At 42.5% G+C, this 18,556-nt stretch overlaps 1 protein-coding gene across 7 annotated transcripts in view; it reads left to right on the top strand.

Moving 5' to 3' along the window:
* The window catches only part of KAT6B (lysine acetyltransferase 6B), a 95,438-nt gene that overhangs the window by 757 nt on the left and 76,125 nt on the right, over window positions 1-18,556 (top strand). For 5 of the 7 annotated variants that reach the window (XM_004942070.5, XM_015288301.4, XM_040702703.2 and 2 more), the window contains exon 2: window positions 6,317-7,197. In XM_004942070.5, coding sequence (XP_004942127.4) covers window positions 6,577-7,197 — 621 coding nt within the window. In that variant the 5' untranslated portion in view covers window positions 6,317-6,576. Of the gene's footprint in view, window positions 1-1,108; window positions 1,362-6,316; window positions 7,198-18,556 lie in introns of those variants that run through there. The other 2 variants (XM_046943007.1, XM_015288300.4) reach the window with 2 other exon arrangements.

Here is an 18,556-nt window from a genome sequence, read left to right as displayed (position 1 = left end):
TTTCTTTTTTTTTTTCCCTCCCCCCTTTTGCACTGGAGGCTGATGCACGTGTTTGCAGACACTCGCGCTGGGTAAACGCGTTGCAACGCGGTGCGCTTTGCGGGCGCGGGGAGCGGCAGCAGGAGGCGATGGCCGGGCTGATGGGGCGGGGGGAGGCAGCGGATGGCCGAGGTTTTGCGCTGCGCGCTCCCACCCCGCCTCGCCGAGGCGGCAATTGTTCCCTCGCAGGCGGGGTGACAGAGGAGTCCCTGCGCTTCGCATGGCGAAACTTGCAGGGAGCTGCGTGCGGCTGTGGAGCCGGGAGTCATTGTCGTCGTCCCCGCTTCCACCCCTCCTCCTCCTTCTCCTCCTTCTCCCTCCCTCCCTTCGCGGTGCGGGGTGTGTGTGCGCGATAAGCGGCTGCCAGCGCCAGGCACCTCGGGAGGGCCGTGCTGGGAGCGCGCCGCTCTATCCCGCCCGCCCGGACGAGCGGCAGCATCTGAAGCGCGCGCGTGACGCTCGAGATTTAAGGCCGCTCGATCGTGTGTGTCGCGCGCCCGCCCGCCCGCCCTCCCGGGCTGCCTGAGGCGGCCGCCGCCGGTGTCTCTTCCTGGCGCTCACCCTCCCGAACAAACTTCGGCGGCAGGAGCGGGTGGGGCGGCGGCGGGTGGGGGAGGGTAGCGAAGCCGGGGGGAGCCAGACGGACGGCAGGGGCAGCCAACGGGAGGGCGGGCCCGCGAGAACTCGCTCCTCCGCCGGCGGCCGGAGACCAATCGCCGGCGTCCGAGGCCCCAGCAATGAGGCGGGCCGGGCTGCGGGGGGCGGCGGGCCGCGCGGCTGTGTGGCGGCTTCGGCAGCCAATGACAGCTCCCGGCACCGCCCTTTCTGGCGGGAAGGCGGGGCCGCGCGTGGAGGGAAGGGGCGTGCCTCGTGATTGACACGCCCCGCCTTCCAATGGGGGAGGCGGGCTGGTTGCCGGGCGGAACGGGGCCGGTGTGGGCGTTTGATGGACGTGGGTGCGCAGCCTATGAGAGCAGAGCGGCGTGCGCAGGGCGACCCAATGGCGGGGGCCGGTGGGCGGGGCGCGGGGGTAGGTAAGGTTTTAATGAGACTCCATTGGGCTGTAATCAGTGTCATGTCGGATTCACGTTAAGTACAACAGGGCGAAACAAAATGGCGGCGTAGGTGAGGCGAGGCGAGGCGAGGCGAGCCGCGGCGGTAGGGGGAGTAGCGGCGGCTGCCGGCAGGGGGGCAGCGCGGCAGCGGGGGCAGCCGCCTCGGCGCAGCCCGGCGGCGGGAGCAGGGGACGACGAGCCGGCAGCAGGGGGAGCCGCTGCGGCGCCTGGAGGAGGCTCCTCCCCCCCGCGCCCCGGCCCCGCGAGGTGAGTGGTACCGGGGGGCGCAGCCTGACGGGCGCGGCGCGGGCCCCGCGGGGGGGTGCAGATGCGCGCTGCCGGCCCGCCCGGCCCTCAGCCTGTCGCTGTCCCGCGGGGTGCAGCCTGCGGGCCGGGTGCTGCTGTGGGGATGGACGTCCCGCGGTAGGGCTCGGCCCCTGACAGATAGAGCGGCGGCTGGGGCTGCACGCTGGGGAGGGGAGCCGCCGTGTCTTAAAGTGCTCAGAACTTCCCCGGTAGAGGATGGGAGGGGTAAATCTGGGTGATGCCGCTGGTGCCGTGTTTGCTCTGGCGGTGCTGGTTGCTGTCGTGTTGCTAGCTGCTTCTTAACATGTGATCCTGAACGGGCTTGTGGGGCTCACGGGGTGCGAGCGCTGCCTCGGGTCCTGGCTCACGTGTGCTGCTCTCGCTGCCCCCGGCTCTGCTGGGGTAGTTCTGAAGGCGCTGTCATGTCCCTTCGTCTGGCTGTGCTTAAAGCATGTGCAAGTGTCATTCCCTTTCCTTGTTACACAGGACCTGTTGTACTGAGAATAATACAGTAGATGGCTTCATGATGGGCATAATGCTAAAGGAATCATGTGCTGGTAGTCCTTGTCAGGATCTCCTTTCTCTCCCCATCTTTTTTACGCTCCAGTGTTTTGCTGGGGAAACAAATACCTTGCCTCCTGCATCGTTAGCTGGGATGGAAGTGGTAGGATGGAGCTGATTAGCTGTGTCATTTTAAAGCATACTTTGGAGGGGGGGGAAAAATGGCAAAGAGCTCGCTGGATGCAATGGCAGTCTCCTTCCTCCTCTGCTGCAATCCTTACCTGACCCTGATGCTGCAGCAGAGAGCTGGCCTGCTGCTGCTGCTCCTGGCATGTGAGGAGCAGGCAGGAGGGGTAGGATGGAATTGTACCTCTCAGGTCACCAGCAGGTTGCACAAGTTGTTGTTCTTTTGTGTTTTTCTTGCTGTTTTTTTTTTTTTCCCTCTTCCTCTCTTTTCTTGGTAGCTGCGTTAACCTCCGTTTTAAGAAGTTCACCTGCATTTACATTTAAGACAACTGCTGTGAATTTGTCATTAATACCTCCAAAAAAGACTTGACAGGATGTTTTAGGAAATACTTTTAGATGCTTGTCTAGGAACTCATTATGTTTCCTGCCTCGGAACAAAACTAAACTATTTTTTTTTTTTACGTTCTTCTTTCTCACTAGGCAGCTTGTTCTTAAAATCTAGATCACTTGGAAATGATGCCAGATACTGGTTCAGCCTAAAAAAGATCTCATCACGAGATTAAGGATTACTGATGACACTTAGGAGTGACAGGTTCAGTCATTGCGTTCTTTAATTAGAACCAGCTGTACAATAGCTGTGCGTTTTATTAAGGGCATACTTGCATTCATTCGAAATCCCTAGCTGCAATTTTGCAACTTCTTTGTATTTATCTGATAATTTATGACTTAAGCAGAGGGACAAGCCTTGACTAGAGATGGCTTTTCCTGTTTTTAAACGTAATGTATTGTACACACCTCCTCCCCAGTGCTTGTGTTCTGCAGCTCTTCAAGCAGATTTGTTAACAGACGTGATTGGTAGTATAACATAATCAAAAGTTTCTGACATGTTACCGCTTTTAAAATAAGCTATTACAGAGTGTAGAAGCTGAAACGTGACATGTGACATAGAGCTTAATGATTGCTGCAGTAAAACTGAAAGTGGTCCTGTGCATTAAGATCTGCAGAACCTGATCTGTGATTGGATGGATGCTGTCGAGGGCTTGATTAAAGGTTGTTTAATTACAAGACAAGGGAAATGATTAAATAGGCACGAGTACTTTCTGCTGGTTTATAATCTGTCTTTAAAAATTGTCATTTCCTCAAGATCTCTGGACACTAGATTTCTAAACTTAGAGTTTTGAAGTTGCCTGTGTCCTCTTACTGCTGAATCTGAGAAACTTTTTTCTAAAGCAGATTGTCCTCTATTCAGATGTACTGAGTGAGTGCGTATGTATACATCTATAGATGGTTAATCTTGGATCAATAACTGCCCCAGCAGAACGTGGTTTGTGAAAGGCCTCTTTATCTTCAAGCTCTGGGGTCACCGAGCTGGATTATGTTGCTGGCAGAGGTGTTTGTTATTAAGAGGTTGCTCAGAATCTTATGCGTGGTAGACCTTGTCATATCACTTGTGGAGGTCAGGGAACTACACCTCAAGAACAAACGCAATCAGAGTGGCAGAATAACTGAAACCTGAAACTGCTGGTTGTGGGAAAACAAATCCAAAGTTGGACTAGGTGAATTTTACACGGCCTCCTAAAGCAGAGCAACTTGGTTCCTGCTGGAAGGAGTGAATGTGAAATATCTGGACTTTTCTCTGGAAGTACCCTGCCCCATGCATTGGAAACTGTATGCTCATGTTGATAGACTCGACCAGTGTTGATTTAGTAGGCGCTAGCATGCAGGAGGTTGCGTTACACATGGGGAATTTTCACTAAATAAGTAAAAATGTAGTTCTGAATGTATATTGCAGTGAAATTCCCGTACCAAGCAGCAGACTTTACATGAAGCTATAGGCTTATGCTCACCTTTTGCCACAGTCACTGGCCAATAAAAATTCCTGTAACCCACAAGCTGCAGCATTTATACTGAAATGTTCATTGGTGTCCAGGCGCCTGGAACAGACCCTGCTCTGTGTGTTCTGGAATTTAATGGAAGTGATGTGGTTGCTTGTATGAAATGTAATATCACAGTGCTGCAGTAGGTTTCAAAATGAGAAAAGTATGTCTGAGTCAGCAAATGCAGCAGTTTTCAACATTTGAGTACTGACCATCTTCATGAAGACTCCTGGTAGAACAGCCTAATTAAACCACTTCTGAACTGGCAGCCAACTTTCTAGCAAACTGCAGTGTTACGTGCAGCTACAGAGACCTTCCAGATTGAAGGGCAAAGCAAAAAAAGGCCTCCATTTGAGCAAGTGTGCACTCCTCCGCGTAGAGTTCTGCTTTGTTTATTGTATTACTGTGTTTTCAGTGTCAGATCTGTGAGTTCATAGGGTTCACAATACTTTGGAAACTTTCCTTTTTAAATCCCTGTATTTGTTTGCATTTTGCAGCTACAGAGTTATTTTGGAATCATGAGAAACTGGTGAATTTGAGCAGTGCTGTCAGGGAGGATGGAATTAAATTGCATGTTTACAGATAAAATTGTTTTATTACAGATACTTGAAAAATACATAACTGTTACCAAATACAACTTGCGTGAGTAGAGACTGGAAGCAAGCAGCATTATCCAGTCTGTGTAGCGGGGTTTAGTTTGAGAGCCAATTAATTCTTCAGGCCCCAAATTTGTGTCAGGAATGTTTCTTCATCCTGGCAGTCAGTTAAACTTTTCTGAGTCTGGAAGTGCTTATGCTGCAGGCAGATCTTAAGGATGATAAGTTCATTAAATGAACCGATTATTGTTTTTATTGTTGGAATGCAGAAGAGCTTCACTTTCACCAATAACCATCAGTTCCTTTGTTATTAATTCTGTTGCGTAGATAATAATGATTTGTGAAACATGATCAGTAGCTTATATGTAAAGAGGCTCTTGGGAGATTCGAGGGAGAGCAGCTATATAAGACCAAAATTGTTGGTTTTTTTCTTGTAGTTGTTCTCTTCACAGTTGCAGTGGAATCTTTTTTTAAACAGTATTACTGTATCAATTCATTTTTTTTCCCCAACTTATAATTCACTCAAGTTTTAAACATGATTGAAATGCAAGATGACTTGAATAAATGAATACAAATGAGTGCCAAGAGTTATGTAATCATAGATATTACTGCTTGTTATAGGCTGTTTGCCATAGCTTAAGAAATGCAGTTTCAGATTGCTTCAGTTTTGAATTTTGCTGAGAGACTGCTGAATCTTCTGCTTTACAAGGCAGCTCATCTGTTGACAATGATGATTTCCCACTTTTGATATTTATTTTACTTTAAAGCTAATGCAGTCCTGTTTGTGTCTTCGTAGGTATTGCTTATATTTCGTGGCAGGAAAAAAAAGCTGTCAATTCATATTTAGTCATTAGGTGACGGCCGTGTTATTTGTGAGGTTTTTGTCTTTTTTCCAAACTGCCTTGCAGAAGCAATAAACTCCCAATCAAAATTGTTCTTAAGATTTTCTTGAGTAAGTTTCTGTAGCCCCTGAATTTTCAATTCAAGAATGACTTTTCTTTACTTATTATGGATTGTGGTAAGCTGAATCATTGGGACATATTTTGTTGATATGACCTCCTGTGTATGTTTTCATGATAATGTGCATGTATTTATGTGAAAATGTGTACTGTTGCTTTGTTTTCATTTCTGTTCCTCAGAATCTGTATCAAAAATAGGTGTTTGTTAACTGCACACCTCAGTGTGAGATGTGCCTTTGTAATTACTGTCTATATTACAAGATAGCTAGACATGAATGCAGGACTTAGTACTGCTGACACTGTTCTGATACTGAAGTATTGATTCTTCTCAGTTGTATAATCAAAACATGTCATAGCACACTGTAAGACGTGGTAGTGGTTAAATGTTTGACTTTCACCAGTTTAGAGACTTATACAGTCTATGCATAATCTGTATATGTGGTCATATTCTTGTACTGGTGGATCTCAGAGTCATTTATAGGCAGCTAGTGTTTTTGAGAATGTTTTCAGATGTCTTGCTTGAATGGCAGCTTCCTGTTGAATCAGCAGTAGTTTAAATGTTGGGGTGATGGAATTTAGGAGAGCTAAAGCTGTTGAATGCTATAAAGAAATGTAAGGATTTTATGATAGCTTCCTTGATGTGGGGAGGGACTCATCAAATGTTTTGGATAACCTCACAAAAAATGTTGCCTACTGCAATATCTACCTACCCAATGAATGAGTGTCTGCATGCATCCTCTTCTTTACTGCATCATCATGAAGTGTTCTCACCTGCCTCTTCCTTTTTCTCTTTCAAGGTTGTACCTTTTTTTTGTAAGGATGTACCCCTGCCATCATGAATGAATCTCTTCCACGTTTCCATTTTGGTCAAGTAATTGGAAGCTTCAGCCAGCAGATATTTCCCTGCCTTCTCTGACTCCTCAGGATGGATATTTTTGAGATGAATCCAAGTGGTGTGTGGAATCCTTTGATTTGTGTTTGAGGTGTGAACGGCCTCTGAAAGATCTGCTGAAAGGATAAGGAGGAACCTCTATGGGTAAACCATTACTGGTCAACCATGGTAAAACTTGCCAACCCACTTTATACGGAGTGGATTCTTGAAGCTATACAAAAAGTTAAAAAGCAAAAGCAACGGCCATCTGAAGAGAGAATATGTCACGCTGTTTGTGCTTCCCATGGATTAGATAAGAAGACTGTTTCGGAACAGCTGCAACTTAGTGTTCAAGATGGTTCTATTCTTAAAGTTACCAACAAAGGCCTTGCATCTTACAAGGACCCAGATAATCCTGGACGGTTTTCATCTGTTAAACCTGGCACTATTCCGAAATCTGTTAAAGGATCTAGAGGAGCTTGTAATGAGCTTCGTAATGTGGATTGGAATAAACTGTTGAGAAGAGCAATTGAAGGGCTTCAAGAACCAAGTGGCTCCTCACTGAAAAACATAGAGAAGTATTTGAGAAGTCAAAATGACCTAGCAAATATTTTCAACAATCCTGCCTTTCAGCAGAGATTGCGTCTGGGGGCCAAACGTGCTGTGAACAATGGCAGATTACTGAAGGATGGACCTCAGTACAGAGTGAATTATGGTGGTTTGGAAAGCAAAGGAGCTCCTAAATATTCCAGTGGTTTCCCAGCTTCTCTTCCACCTGTCAGCCTTCTACCCCATGAAAAAGACCAGGTAAGGATGAAAAAATGGAAGTAAATTGTGATAATGCAGAAGTAATAATTCTTCCTGTTCTTTATTTCGCCATTCGCGTATATGTAAGTGAGGATGCATGTCAAAGACCCATGCAGAATTGGTTCTGATAAAGCACGTTTACTTAGCTCCCTGGATTCTGTGTTGGACAGCATGTTTTCTTGGATTTTTGATAGGTAAACAGGAGAGTAGCAGGGAAGAGTGCAGCTGTATGCTCTCTTTTAGGTGTCAGACTGTTCTGTTTGGTGGACTGGCATTGCTGAGATCTGCTGTCTGATTTGGTTGTGGCATTCTTCTTTTTATGTGTGGATGTATTAGATTTTTCCTGTGGTTCTAACACCAGCTGAAGTGCTACCATAGACCTCTTGATGCTTAAGACTCTTAGAGTGTTTTTTCTATTCTTTCCTAAAGATATTTGTCTGTAGATACTTGGCTCCAGTTCTTATTAACTGTAGTTTTAAAGCTAATGTAACCGTTACAGGAAATATTTGGTATTTGTGATGAACTTAAGAATCCTCTTCTTATTTTCAATTTCCTTGGACTTGTGTGTAGTGAATTTTTGTTTTGAGTACTTGGGCCTTGTTTTCAGGTTACTCATTCACAGGGTTTAAGCTTTGAGAAAGAAGGTGAGGGCAGGTGTGTGTGTCAATTTTCCTCGATGTAAGGCCAAGTTATGGATGAAAAGACAAGTTTGCAGGCATTTTGATAGTTCTTTTAGTATGGTGAACTGTATTTTTTTTCATTGTACTTGGAAAGATGCAACGTGTTCAACCTGAATAATTTGTGGTTCTTTTTTTTTTTTTAATACTTGATGGCAAAATTCTTTTTGGCATGGAATATTCCAGGTAGTGTTGTTGTAGAGATGCCATTAGCATCTCTTTCGAGATACCGTATTATGTTTGTTTGTTTGTTTGTTGAATGATTCTCAGTTGTTATTTTCTTTGAGCTGATCTTAAGATGCTAAAGGGCATAGAGAAGAAAGTGCTGGTGTAAGAAACGGGCACATTTTGAAGAAGAGTTGTTTATGGAGCTGTCAGAGGTGACAGAGTAAACAGTTACCTATAGATTGATATATTTTTTTGCTTGTGTGTGTGAGTTTCTTTAAGTATAGTTGCTGTTACATGAATTTCTGCTGATTTCTGTCACGTTGGACTTCTTAGGTGTCTGAAGGGTACATGGGGAGTCATGCTCAGTAATCAGAATGGGAATTCAGAAGTGTTGCTTACTGTGTAATTAGTGCTGTAGCCATACACTGTAAGGAAGTTAATGACTTGTAGTGATAAAGCTGTCTTTTGTTTAAGTACTTTCAGAGATTCTTCTGTTATTCTGATTCTGAGGTGACACAAAAAAATGTGAAAGCTGGAATACTGTGCAACCGAGATTGTTTAATGCTATGATGCTTCATGTGGATTCTATGGGAATAAACATGTTCCCTCTTAGACTACCTACAGGGAATGGCATCCATTGCTAGCAATGTTAGTTGGTCATAGTGCTGAAAAAACCATTGTTGCCATTACCAAGATGCTGGTATAAGGATAAATCTGTCTTTCAGAAGTTAGCCCAACCAATCTGCTATCCAGCTACTGCTTTAGCAAGGAAAAAAAGATAAAAAGCTTTGATTTGTGTGCCTCAAAATTAGCAGTGTGACTGGTATGCTGAGCATTTTTTTGACATGCGTTTCTTCCTGATAAAAAAAACTACTGCTGATGTACTGTTGATAAATATACAGCTGTGTATTGACATAGTGCATGTCCTCAAGTGCAGTGCTCGGCTGTGCTACTTGTGGCCCAGGTTACTGTGCAGATACGTGTAGGCTTTCATTAAGTATGGTAGGTTTCCTGGTCTTCCAGCTGTATGGCTTTGAATATACTTCAGAAATGACAGTTCTGCGTCTGACTGTAAACAGATGTCTGTTTATTACTGGGATGCGCTTGCATGATCCTTTGATGTTAATGGCAATTTATGAATGAGCAGAACAATGCTGCAGGAAAACTGTTCAACTACTTTAATTGTAAGTATTTAGGAGGCTGTATGAATAATGTCAAGATCATTTATCTAATTTCCTACTAAAAACGTAGCCAAGTGACATCTCTCAGAAATTGTTAGACTTTGGGGAGATGAGTGTATTTTAGAGTTCTTTGTTTGACTGGTCATATAGCTAGCTCTAGTAAAAGCTAGTGTTCTCTCTCTCTCTCTCTCTCTTTTTTAATACTGGAGATGAAGTTCAATTATTCTATCTTTTAACTTAATTTCAAGGATGAAAAGAACAGGAGAAGCTGCAGAAATCTGCTTAGATGACTGTTGAAGCTTCTTGGATTGTATTTCTTTAAACAGATGCATAGATAACTCTCTCCTGCTGATGAAATGTTAAGACTTGCTGTGTTCAAAGTTGATCTCTATTCAAAGCTCCCTCTTTGACAATCTAAACTATCACACTTGTAGTACCAATTGCAGACTTTTCAGCTTTCTTTCTGAGTAACAGGTGAACCAGTACTGGTGGGGTGCTGGTGGGTTTTGTGTTGGAGATCCCTCCCCCTCCGAGACATTAGGGTGCCTGGTACGCTGAGGAGGTAAACTACTGCTGTAGTGCATTGTCACTGAAGTGAGTTCTGTGGAGTTGGAACCTTGGCTATATTATGGGGGTGTTCAGTGTATTGCATGAAATGCTTATGTGGAATGGGGAGCTGGAGGTGCGAAGTTTTCCTCTGATTAATGGTACAGACCTGCTTTTCTTGCCTCTGTACTGAGTGATTCAGTGCAAGTAGATACAGTCTTTTTGTTGAGGTAGAAATAGCTGCAGTAGGTTACAGTAGCAGTAGCTTGTGTTACCACGTTTCATCCTGTTGCCACTGACCTGGAATGGAGGGCTTGTTTTGAAGCACTGTTTCCTTCGAGTGTTAGCTTAGCTCTGGGGTTGGGGCAGTGGTGTGTGGACTCCCAGGTACTGGAAGTGGAAACGTGGTGCAGCTGCTGGGATTCTGTGCCGATCCATAGTGTCTCTGGGGGTTGCCTTTTCCCTTCTGTGTGAAGGCTTGCAAGCATAAGGCTCAAGGAAGGGCAGATTGCATTGGAAGGTCAATAGCTGTCAGGTGCGGAATGGTCTCTAGGTGATATGTTATGCTACTCATTACATTTTACATAAATTTTGGGGGGACATTGCAGTTACCTCAAGTATTCTCGTGGTTACATTAAGATAGCCACTTGCTTGATATGGATGGGTAACTTGAACCAAAGCACTTAAGTGTAATGCTTTAAAACAGACATCTATTCACATTAAAGAAGCAGAATAGCCTCCAGACAGGGGTGGACAATTTGTAACAGCAAAAGAAACTGAAAACAGTGATATCCTTTAGGATGGAGTCTTTTTTTTCTTTCCTATAAATAAAAACTATTTAAAAAAAAAGCCACAAAATGAAACCCACACCAGTCAACACACACAGGAAAGCAGAAAAAGAAAACTTAATTGCTGAGTAGTCTGCTCTGTAGCACTTTGCTGTATTGCAGTGCTTAGTTTTAACAGTTTAACTGCTCTTATGCATTCTTCCTTATGTTCAGAGCCTTACATAGAGATCTTCTTTCCTGTGCTTCACACCTTATCTCATGCAGCATCTTCTGAAAAGGGCTGTATAAGTATGTTAATCAGAAAGTGCAGCATAGAAGTTGAGAACGTGGTAGGAAATGATGTCAACGGAGGGCGACATGAGCCAGAATGTGCTTAGTGGTACCTAGATTTTTGATAAGCCTCATACATGAAAATATGCTTCTGGAAATGCAGCAGTAAGATGGTATTTAAAAGTTTTGGTTAAAATCTTTAAATGGATGCTTAATTTTGTCTTAGATGGAGTCAGTTGTAGAGCAGCCACATTGATGGTGTTTCCTGTGCATGTGCTGTGTTCTTTGTTCTTGCCACTTAAGCAAGCAGTAGGAACATGCTGCCATATGGGAGCTGTATGGGGCATACTAGGTCTTAAGAGATGTCCATCTCCTGAGCACAAATGTTACATAAATGTAAACCCAAGGAAGCCTGTAGATGGGGTTTCAAATACTTCTTAATACTTTTCCATGTAACTGAAATGGAAAAAAAATTGACATTAAAAGATGAAGAGGCAGTGGCTGCTTGTGTAAAGTTTTCAGAAGACAGTGGGAATGTGGGGCATATCTCAGTGGCAATGTAGTTGCTATGTTCAGCAGAGCTGCTACTTAAAGTGTACTTTCAAAGGCAGTACAAATGTGGCTCCTTTGATAGGTACTGCATGTTGTTGTTGGTTCTGGACATTCTCTTTATACAGCTCAACAACTGTATTAGTAATTGTTTCAATTGGATTCTTGGCATGAAAAATCTTTCTTACCTTCCTCCCTTCTCTTTTAGTTTATATTTCTAAGGTGACCTTCATGGAAAACCATTGTTTTTACTTTTTTTTTTTTTAAATACTCTCAGCTCCTATCAAATTTTGTTTTTGCTGGCCTAGGTGCATTTAACTTTTCAAAGTGTAACTTGGCATGGGCTGAATTTCAGTTTTCTGATACGCAGCTTGTGCCAGTGCAGACACTGGGTGTTCCTCCTTCTGTCTTTTAGGCAAAGGTCCAATCTATAGAGAAGTTTTTTTGGCATCTGGGCTCCTCCCTGCTCTGCTCGTCAGCTTCCTGCTTTTCTGTGGGCAGGCAACAAGTGGCAGTTGGCTGAGGTTTTTTTGCTAGCTCTGCCTTGTTCCCTTTGGCCTCTATGCTTGCCATTGAGTAGAAACAGAAAAATTAGGAAGAAGAAAAGTGCTACTCAGTCTGTCTTGCTGGTTTGCACATAAGAGTATTCAGTGCCTTACTTTGGAGTTAGTTTTACTGGTGGTTTTTCTTCCCCAGAGGATAATTCTGAGCCCCCAGATTCAGTGCTAAGTAAATTTACAAGAGACTGTCTGCAGCGCTACAGTTGAAGAGACCTTTCTCTTCAGAGGCAGCCTGTGTTTCTATCTCTATAACATCTTCATGGTGATAAGGCTAAGCAATGTTAGTGGTACTTGACAAACACTATCATGTTAGCCTGTCTCTTCTCAATTCATAAGATATTTGCCTTTAATTTCTTGGGAGAGTGGCTTGCATCTCAGTGCCTGTAGCTCTATCAGGGAACTAGCAGGGAAGACCTTACTTGTTCTCTTTTCCCAAGCTGAATGTTCAGCCTAGGAATGTGGTTGCACACAATGTGCTTATGATTGTTGTTGACCACGAAGAGCCATTCCAAGCCTTATTCTGCAAGCTGGTTAATCCTAAGGACTGCTGAAACGTGACTCTCTTGCTAGTTTATCTTCAAAATTAATTGATGGGCTGTACTTTAGAGAGAGGCTTGTATTGAGGTTGACAGCAGTGAGTTAAGGATAACCTGCATAGTTGTGTTCATTCACCACCTGACTTTTCTGTGAGCTCTTCTGTTTTAGCTGGGAATGACATTTGATTCTTAAACTAAAATGTTTTGCTTCTTTGTATCTTTTTTCTTTCCTCCCAGATTATTTTTTCTTTTAGTACTCAGTATGTGGATATATCCTTTCTCAGTATTCCTTTTAGAATTTACAAATGTCAAAAGTCTTTCTTAGAATCGAGGAGAACTGCCTTGAATGTGTTCTCAGTGCTGTGTCCTCACCTTTAAGTGCCTCTCCTCTCCCCTGTTGGCTGGTAGTGAGTTCTGACTCCTGGGTCCTTGTTCTGTGCCAGCTGGAACATGGTAACCATTCCATGCAGTTTCTTGGTGTTGCAAGAACTTGATTGTAAAACAGATGATAGAAAACCTTGCCAACTTGCAGTTGTGGTAGTCTACTTTTTGGCACTACCTTAAAGTTCTCTGAGTATAGATCAACTGCCAATCGACAATCATTTCACAGTTTGATAGTTGGAAATGGCTGAACAGTGGTCCTGCTAGTGCCTTAGCTCAAAAGGCAACTCTCTTCTTTGTACTCAGAACTGTATTTGTCTGGGTTTAAGGACAGACCTGTGGCTCCCTCCTTTGATTGTTAAGCTGTGTTTTGGGCAGGACATGAGGACTTGCTGGAATTAAATGGGGAAATGCTGCATCCTTTTGTGCAGTGGAACAACACTCTTAAGGCTCAGATTGCAGCTGCATCCTTCTGAGATGAAGTGTATCACATCAGGCCCCATGTAGCTGGCAGCTCTAATGCTGTCACTGGTGGCTACCTGACGAGAGACAGACCAATCTGTTAAATAGAATGATTTCCTCTGTATGCTAATGAGCTACTATGAAATTGTTCTATACTGTCTTGCTAAGTGATTTCCTTCTTCTGGCAATTAGGAAAATGACAAACATTGTGGATGACTTGACTGTAACTTGATTAAATGGCCTAGAGTGCTTAAATAACTTAGCATGAGAACTTGAAAGTTCAGTGGAAGACTTTTTGATGTGAAAAACTGTAAATGTACTGTGCTGTGGCAATGGTGCCACTACTGACATCTGTTGAACTTGAACTCAATTGCTATCAGGGATGTGGATTTTTGGTGAAATTCTCCAGTATTTAATTGACTACTGAGTGAGTCTTTCAATTTTTTTTTCTGCTTCCAAAATTCATAAACCTGGGCAACACTTATGTGGTCTCATATTATGTTTCTGACTTTGGAAATTTGGTTTTGTCAGTTTCCCTCACATTGTCTCGCTGTCTTATCCTGTTGGAGATGGGCAGGATGGACAACATATTTGACATCTCTGGCTCAGAGATGTTCAGGTTAAGTAGACTGGGAAGTATGTACCACTGAGGATGCAGTGGGAAACACTGAAGTTTGATTTGTTGACTTAAGGCTTTGTTAAGGATGTTTGTGGTGACTATGGCTTCTCATTTTGTATTGATAAGATTGTTAAGTGTGAATACAAATGAGGATTTTAAATCTATTTCTACAAGTACAAAACTTGACAAGGAAAGTAAACTGAGAAGAAGAATTAAACTAGAGTTTTGTAGGGTGCATTTTACAGTTGAATATGTCCAGTCACTGCCTAAATTTGCTTCCAAAATACAGATTTGTTCTTATTCCTGAAATACTGTTAATGTGTTTAGTGGATTTATGTATGTGCTTTTTTTCTCCTTCTCATTACTTGTGAGCAAAAAGTTGAGAACAACTCAGGAGTCTGGCCTGGGGCACTGTGGCAATGGTGCTATTTTTTTTTCCCCTGAGGAGATGCTTCGTGTGGTGTTGCAGAGTAGTAAGTAGTCAGAGGAAGATGCACTGATGTGTTGACACAAGTCTGTGCCCCCTGTCCCTCAGGATTGGTAAGCTGACTTCCCTGGGAGATGGGCACTGCTGGCTTCGTTGTCTTGATAGGACTAGTGGACTTGTTTGGGGGAAAAAAAAAATATCCTGAATTGCCCTAGTGTCAATCAGCAGAAGCTAAATGAATATATATGGCAGCTCTTTGCAATCATTTTCTTTCCTAGAAATACAGAAATAAGACTGCTGTTTAATAGCTCCAGTGAATGCTGTCACTGTGGTGAAGGAGGCCTTTCTGGATCTGTTTTCTGAAGGGTCTCTGCTTTCATCTTCTTTATAATGGAATCTAGCAACAAACTCTGTATTTTTGCCCATCTCCCTTGTTCTTCCTCAAAGTTAGACTTGTAGTTCCAGTGGGTGTTGCTGTAATGCACCCAGAGTCTTAGAGCAATTTAACATTACTTAAATGTGTTTGTAGCGATGTTGCTCTTAATAGAATTTGGCTTGAAGTAAATTTGAAGCGAAATTGCTTTCATTTTTTTCCCTGTCAGCTTATGTGACTGTTTATTGAGGGAAATTATAACTGGTGTCACGTAAGTTTTCAGGGTTTTTTTCTTCTTTCCTCCCCACGTTCTTATAGAAGAGCTTAAAGTTTCTTATTTACAAGTACAGGCAGTCTTTAAGCACAAGTAGTGTGAACTGTTAGTGATGGCTGTGTAGCAACCCCAGGGCTGCTGTACTTGGCTTTGGCTGAGAGTCATTTCATTTCTGCGGGTTGTTGTGACCTGAAGCTGTGCTGTAGAGAAGATGTTACATAAGGAAAAAGACCTTGAAGGAAAAAAATGCGACTCCAAGTCAACTCTTGTCTCAGCAGTAAGGGATGAGCACATGTGGGAATTTCTGCTTTCTCCAGTGTTTTGGCTGTAGAGGGGCAGAGAGGCTCTCATCTATCTCCCTCTGCTGCGGCAGTGCAGCCCATCGGTTACCACGTACTGTGATGCCAAGTGGATGAGGCTCGAAACTTCTGTTCTGAATTATACGCAGGACTCTGGCACAGAAGAGCTATGTGTGATCTCAGTGAAGCTGTCTGGGAGTCATTGCTGATCTTTTCTCATCTAGGAAGAATCTGTAATAGAAGTACTGCCTAATATTAGCTGTAATAGGTTTGCACACACTTTCCACGTGCTGTTCAGCACTTGATTTTATCCCATTACGTTGTGCTGATATCTTACCTGGTGCTGCTTGAAGTGCTGTTCTTTATATTGATCTGTAAGAATGTGTGTAACATCTAACTTGCAGGCACTGTGGAATTCTCTGAAGTGCTTAGGGTTTTTGGATAGTGAACAGTAGTTTGTCACGTGGTTGTACAAAAATACAGTTAAAAGATGATGAAAAAGGCAGCATTTAAGCATAAGAAAATTCTCAAGACCAAAGTGAACTCTAATATCTGTACTTAAGAGCTACCTGAACAAGTTCTTAGCTCGCAAAGGCAACTGTATCCTTCCCTTATTTGTCTCAAATTTGAAAAGATACTCAGCTGTGATTTTTTTTTTCCTACCATGATGCTTCTGTTTTGTTCTGTAAACCTGTGGGAGTCAGGTTAATAATGTGCTACTGCTAGTGAAAGGGGAGGTCAGCATGTTGGCTATTAAAACTAAGAATCTTGTTATCAGTTAATGGATACATGTTGGGGGTTGGACACACATGGAGCATTAGTTGATACACAACATGGTTGTACATAACTAAGGTATTTTTTGATCTCTGCTTTCCTCACTTCCCTCATTATCAGTGATGAAAACCGAATGCCACAGAAATTATTACCATTTAACAAATATTAATGCTGTTTTAATACTGGAACATTGCATATTAAACATAATTCCCATGTATTTTGTTGTGTTTGACAACACATTCTGTAGCAAGGCAATTTCTCATGAAGATGCTATGGATGCTTTCTGAAGTTTGGAAAACTATAGATAAATTCAAGAAGTGAATGGAGAAAATCAGTCATCAAGGTTGACTGCCAAGTGAGATAGCAGCACATGCAATGTGCTTACGGAGTGGTCTGTTGCTGTACAGGTGAATGCATGCTTGTAATTACATTGGGAAGTATTAGAGCTCACACTGTTTTAGGAACTTGTTCTTCTATAGCCATTTTGAAGAATTGCTCTTGTTGAGTTAATCAACCTGCTTGTCTGCCATAAATTCTAGGGAGAAGAAAACTGCTGGTACGTGTCTCTTAATGCTCCTAAAGCTTTTCAAGTAAATTTTCAATGACTACATTTTTGAAGGTGGCACTGACCGTTGTAGCCAAGTAATTCCTTCTCTTGCTGTCTATGTATTTAGTTTTACTCTCTTCTGATTAAAAGTCAAAGATGTTCCATCCTGGATAAAACATGAAATACAGTAGCTTTTAAGAAAAGTCTCAGCTTCAGCTAATCCTCGTAGTTCATGTCCTCTGAAAATCATTAAAGAAAAAAAAATGGAATCTGATCAACATGAGTTCTATTCTGGACTTTGCCCCTGCAATTCCTATGATGATGGACAGTTCTTTTGATTTCGTGTGTGTGTGTTTTTTCTGTTCAACAAGGGATGATTAGCTGCTTGTCTTACTGACATGTTTTTAGATTTACAGTGGGGAGTTTCAGAATTCTATTGAGATCTCAACATGTAAGATGATAGTCTTTTATTTGGGATAAAAACCACTGGAGAAATCTTGCTCCGTGTGGCCAGCTTCCTGTACAGCTCTGAATTTGACATACCTCAATTCTGGCCTGTGTGTTTACAGAAACTGTTGCAGCTGCTATTCTGCCCAGGGTTGACTGGATCTTGTTTTATGCCTCTCAGAAAGTAGTAGTGATTTTGTTAATATATCTGTTGTGGTTGATTTTATTTGAGGAAAGGATCTTTGACTGGCAGCTGGCAACTTGGTTCTTCTTAAGGAAAAAATAGCAGGGTGTTCGAACTTCAATCTATGAACATGCCATGTTTGATTTTCTTGATGCTGTTCCAAACAGAATTGCCTACAGTCTGCTAACATGAAACCGAATCTTAATTAACTGTGTTGTTTCTTTCCTAATATTGTCTCTGAATGTATTTTGAAGAGATCACGGAAGGATTTGATTTCTAAAGTAGAGCTGCTCAAGTTAAGTGCATCTGAGAGTAAGCTTTTTTCCTCTGATCTCTGTGTGGTAGTAAAGGGAAAATCTCATTTGCACTCTATTTTGATATCACCAGTGAGTTTAGCGAAGACAGAAGTGGTATTTTAAATTTTTGTGAGGAAATATTGTATGAAATCAATTAAAGCATGATCCTTTACAGTTTTGCATTTTAACTTCGAGTTACTTAAGATGTAAATGTCTTAGTGTGCTTAGTGTGAGAACAAAAGCAAATCTCTCACCCCAGTGTGAAAGGGGGAGTGTCAAGGAAGGGAATCCTAAAATAATGGTAGTAGATAAAATCAGAGATTCAAGGTCTAAATCACTTTGCTTTTCCACTCAAAAATATTGATCGTGGTTTTTAACTGACTTGTGTATTAACTTTCAATTTCTGGTGACAGCCTTAATAGCAATATTTTTCCACCTAAAAGCGAGGTTAACTTTGATCTCTTACATGCACAGATATGACTCTCACTGTCTTTTTTTGCTTTGTTAAGCTATGATAACTTTACTTTTTTTTCTAAAGTATATGTTTAGTAGATATTACCAATTAGAGTAGACATCTGTTTAGAGATCACAAGCAATCAAAATCATGTACGAAGAAATTGTTGGCTCATGATGTCTCTAAAATAATTCTGAAAGTTCAGCTTCTTTTTAGCTGTTGCTAAGAGATAAATTTCCATTGACATGAGGGATGTGAGGACATATCAGCATGCTGCCAGTTGTTTTATAGGCACTTAGCTCTGCCGCCTTGCAGATGGTTGGAAAACTCTTGGTAGTGGGTAAATTTGTGCTGATTATCTCATTGAATTAAGGTAACCTTTTGTCATTCATTGAATTCTGCAGACCAGGCAGTGAGCAGCTGCTCTGCTGTTGTTGAATTTGGATTTGGTGGATACAAAGATTATGCTAAAGGCTATTTAGTCTAGTTCCAGGTACTAAACATTGAACCACTGTAAGAATTTTGTTTGTTTGATACTGCCTTCAAT

This window comes from Gallus gallus, chromosome 6, assembly GCF_016699485.2.
Source record: "Gallus gallus isolate bGalGal1 chromosome 6, bGalGal1.mat.broiler.GRCg7b, whole genome shotgun sequence".
Lineage (NCBI taxonomy): Eukaryota > Metazoa > Chordata > Aves > Galliformes > Phasianidae > Gallus > Gallus gallus.
Note: the sequence above shows the minus strand (reverse complement) of the source record. Positions and strands in the feature narration are given on the sequence as shown.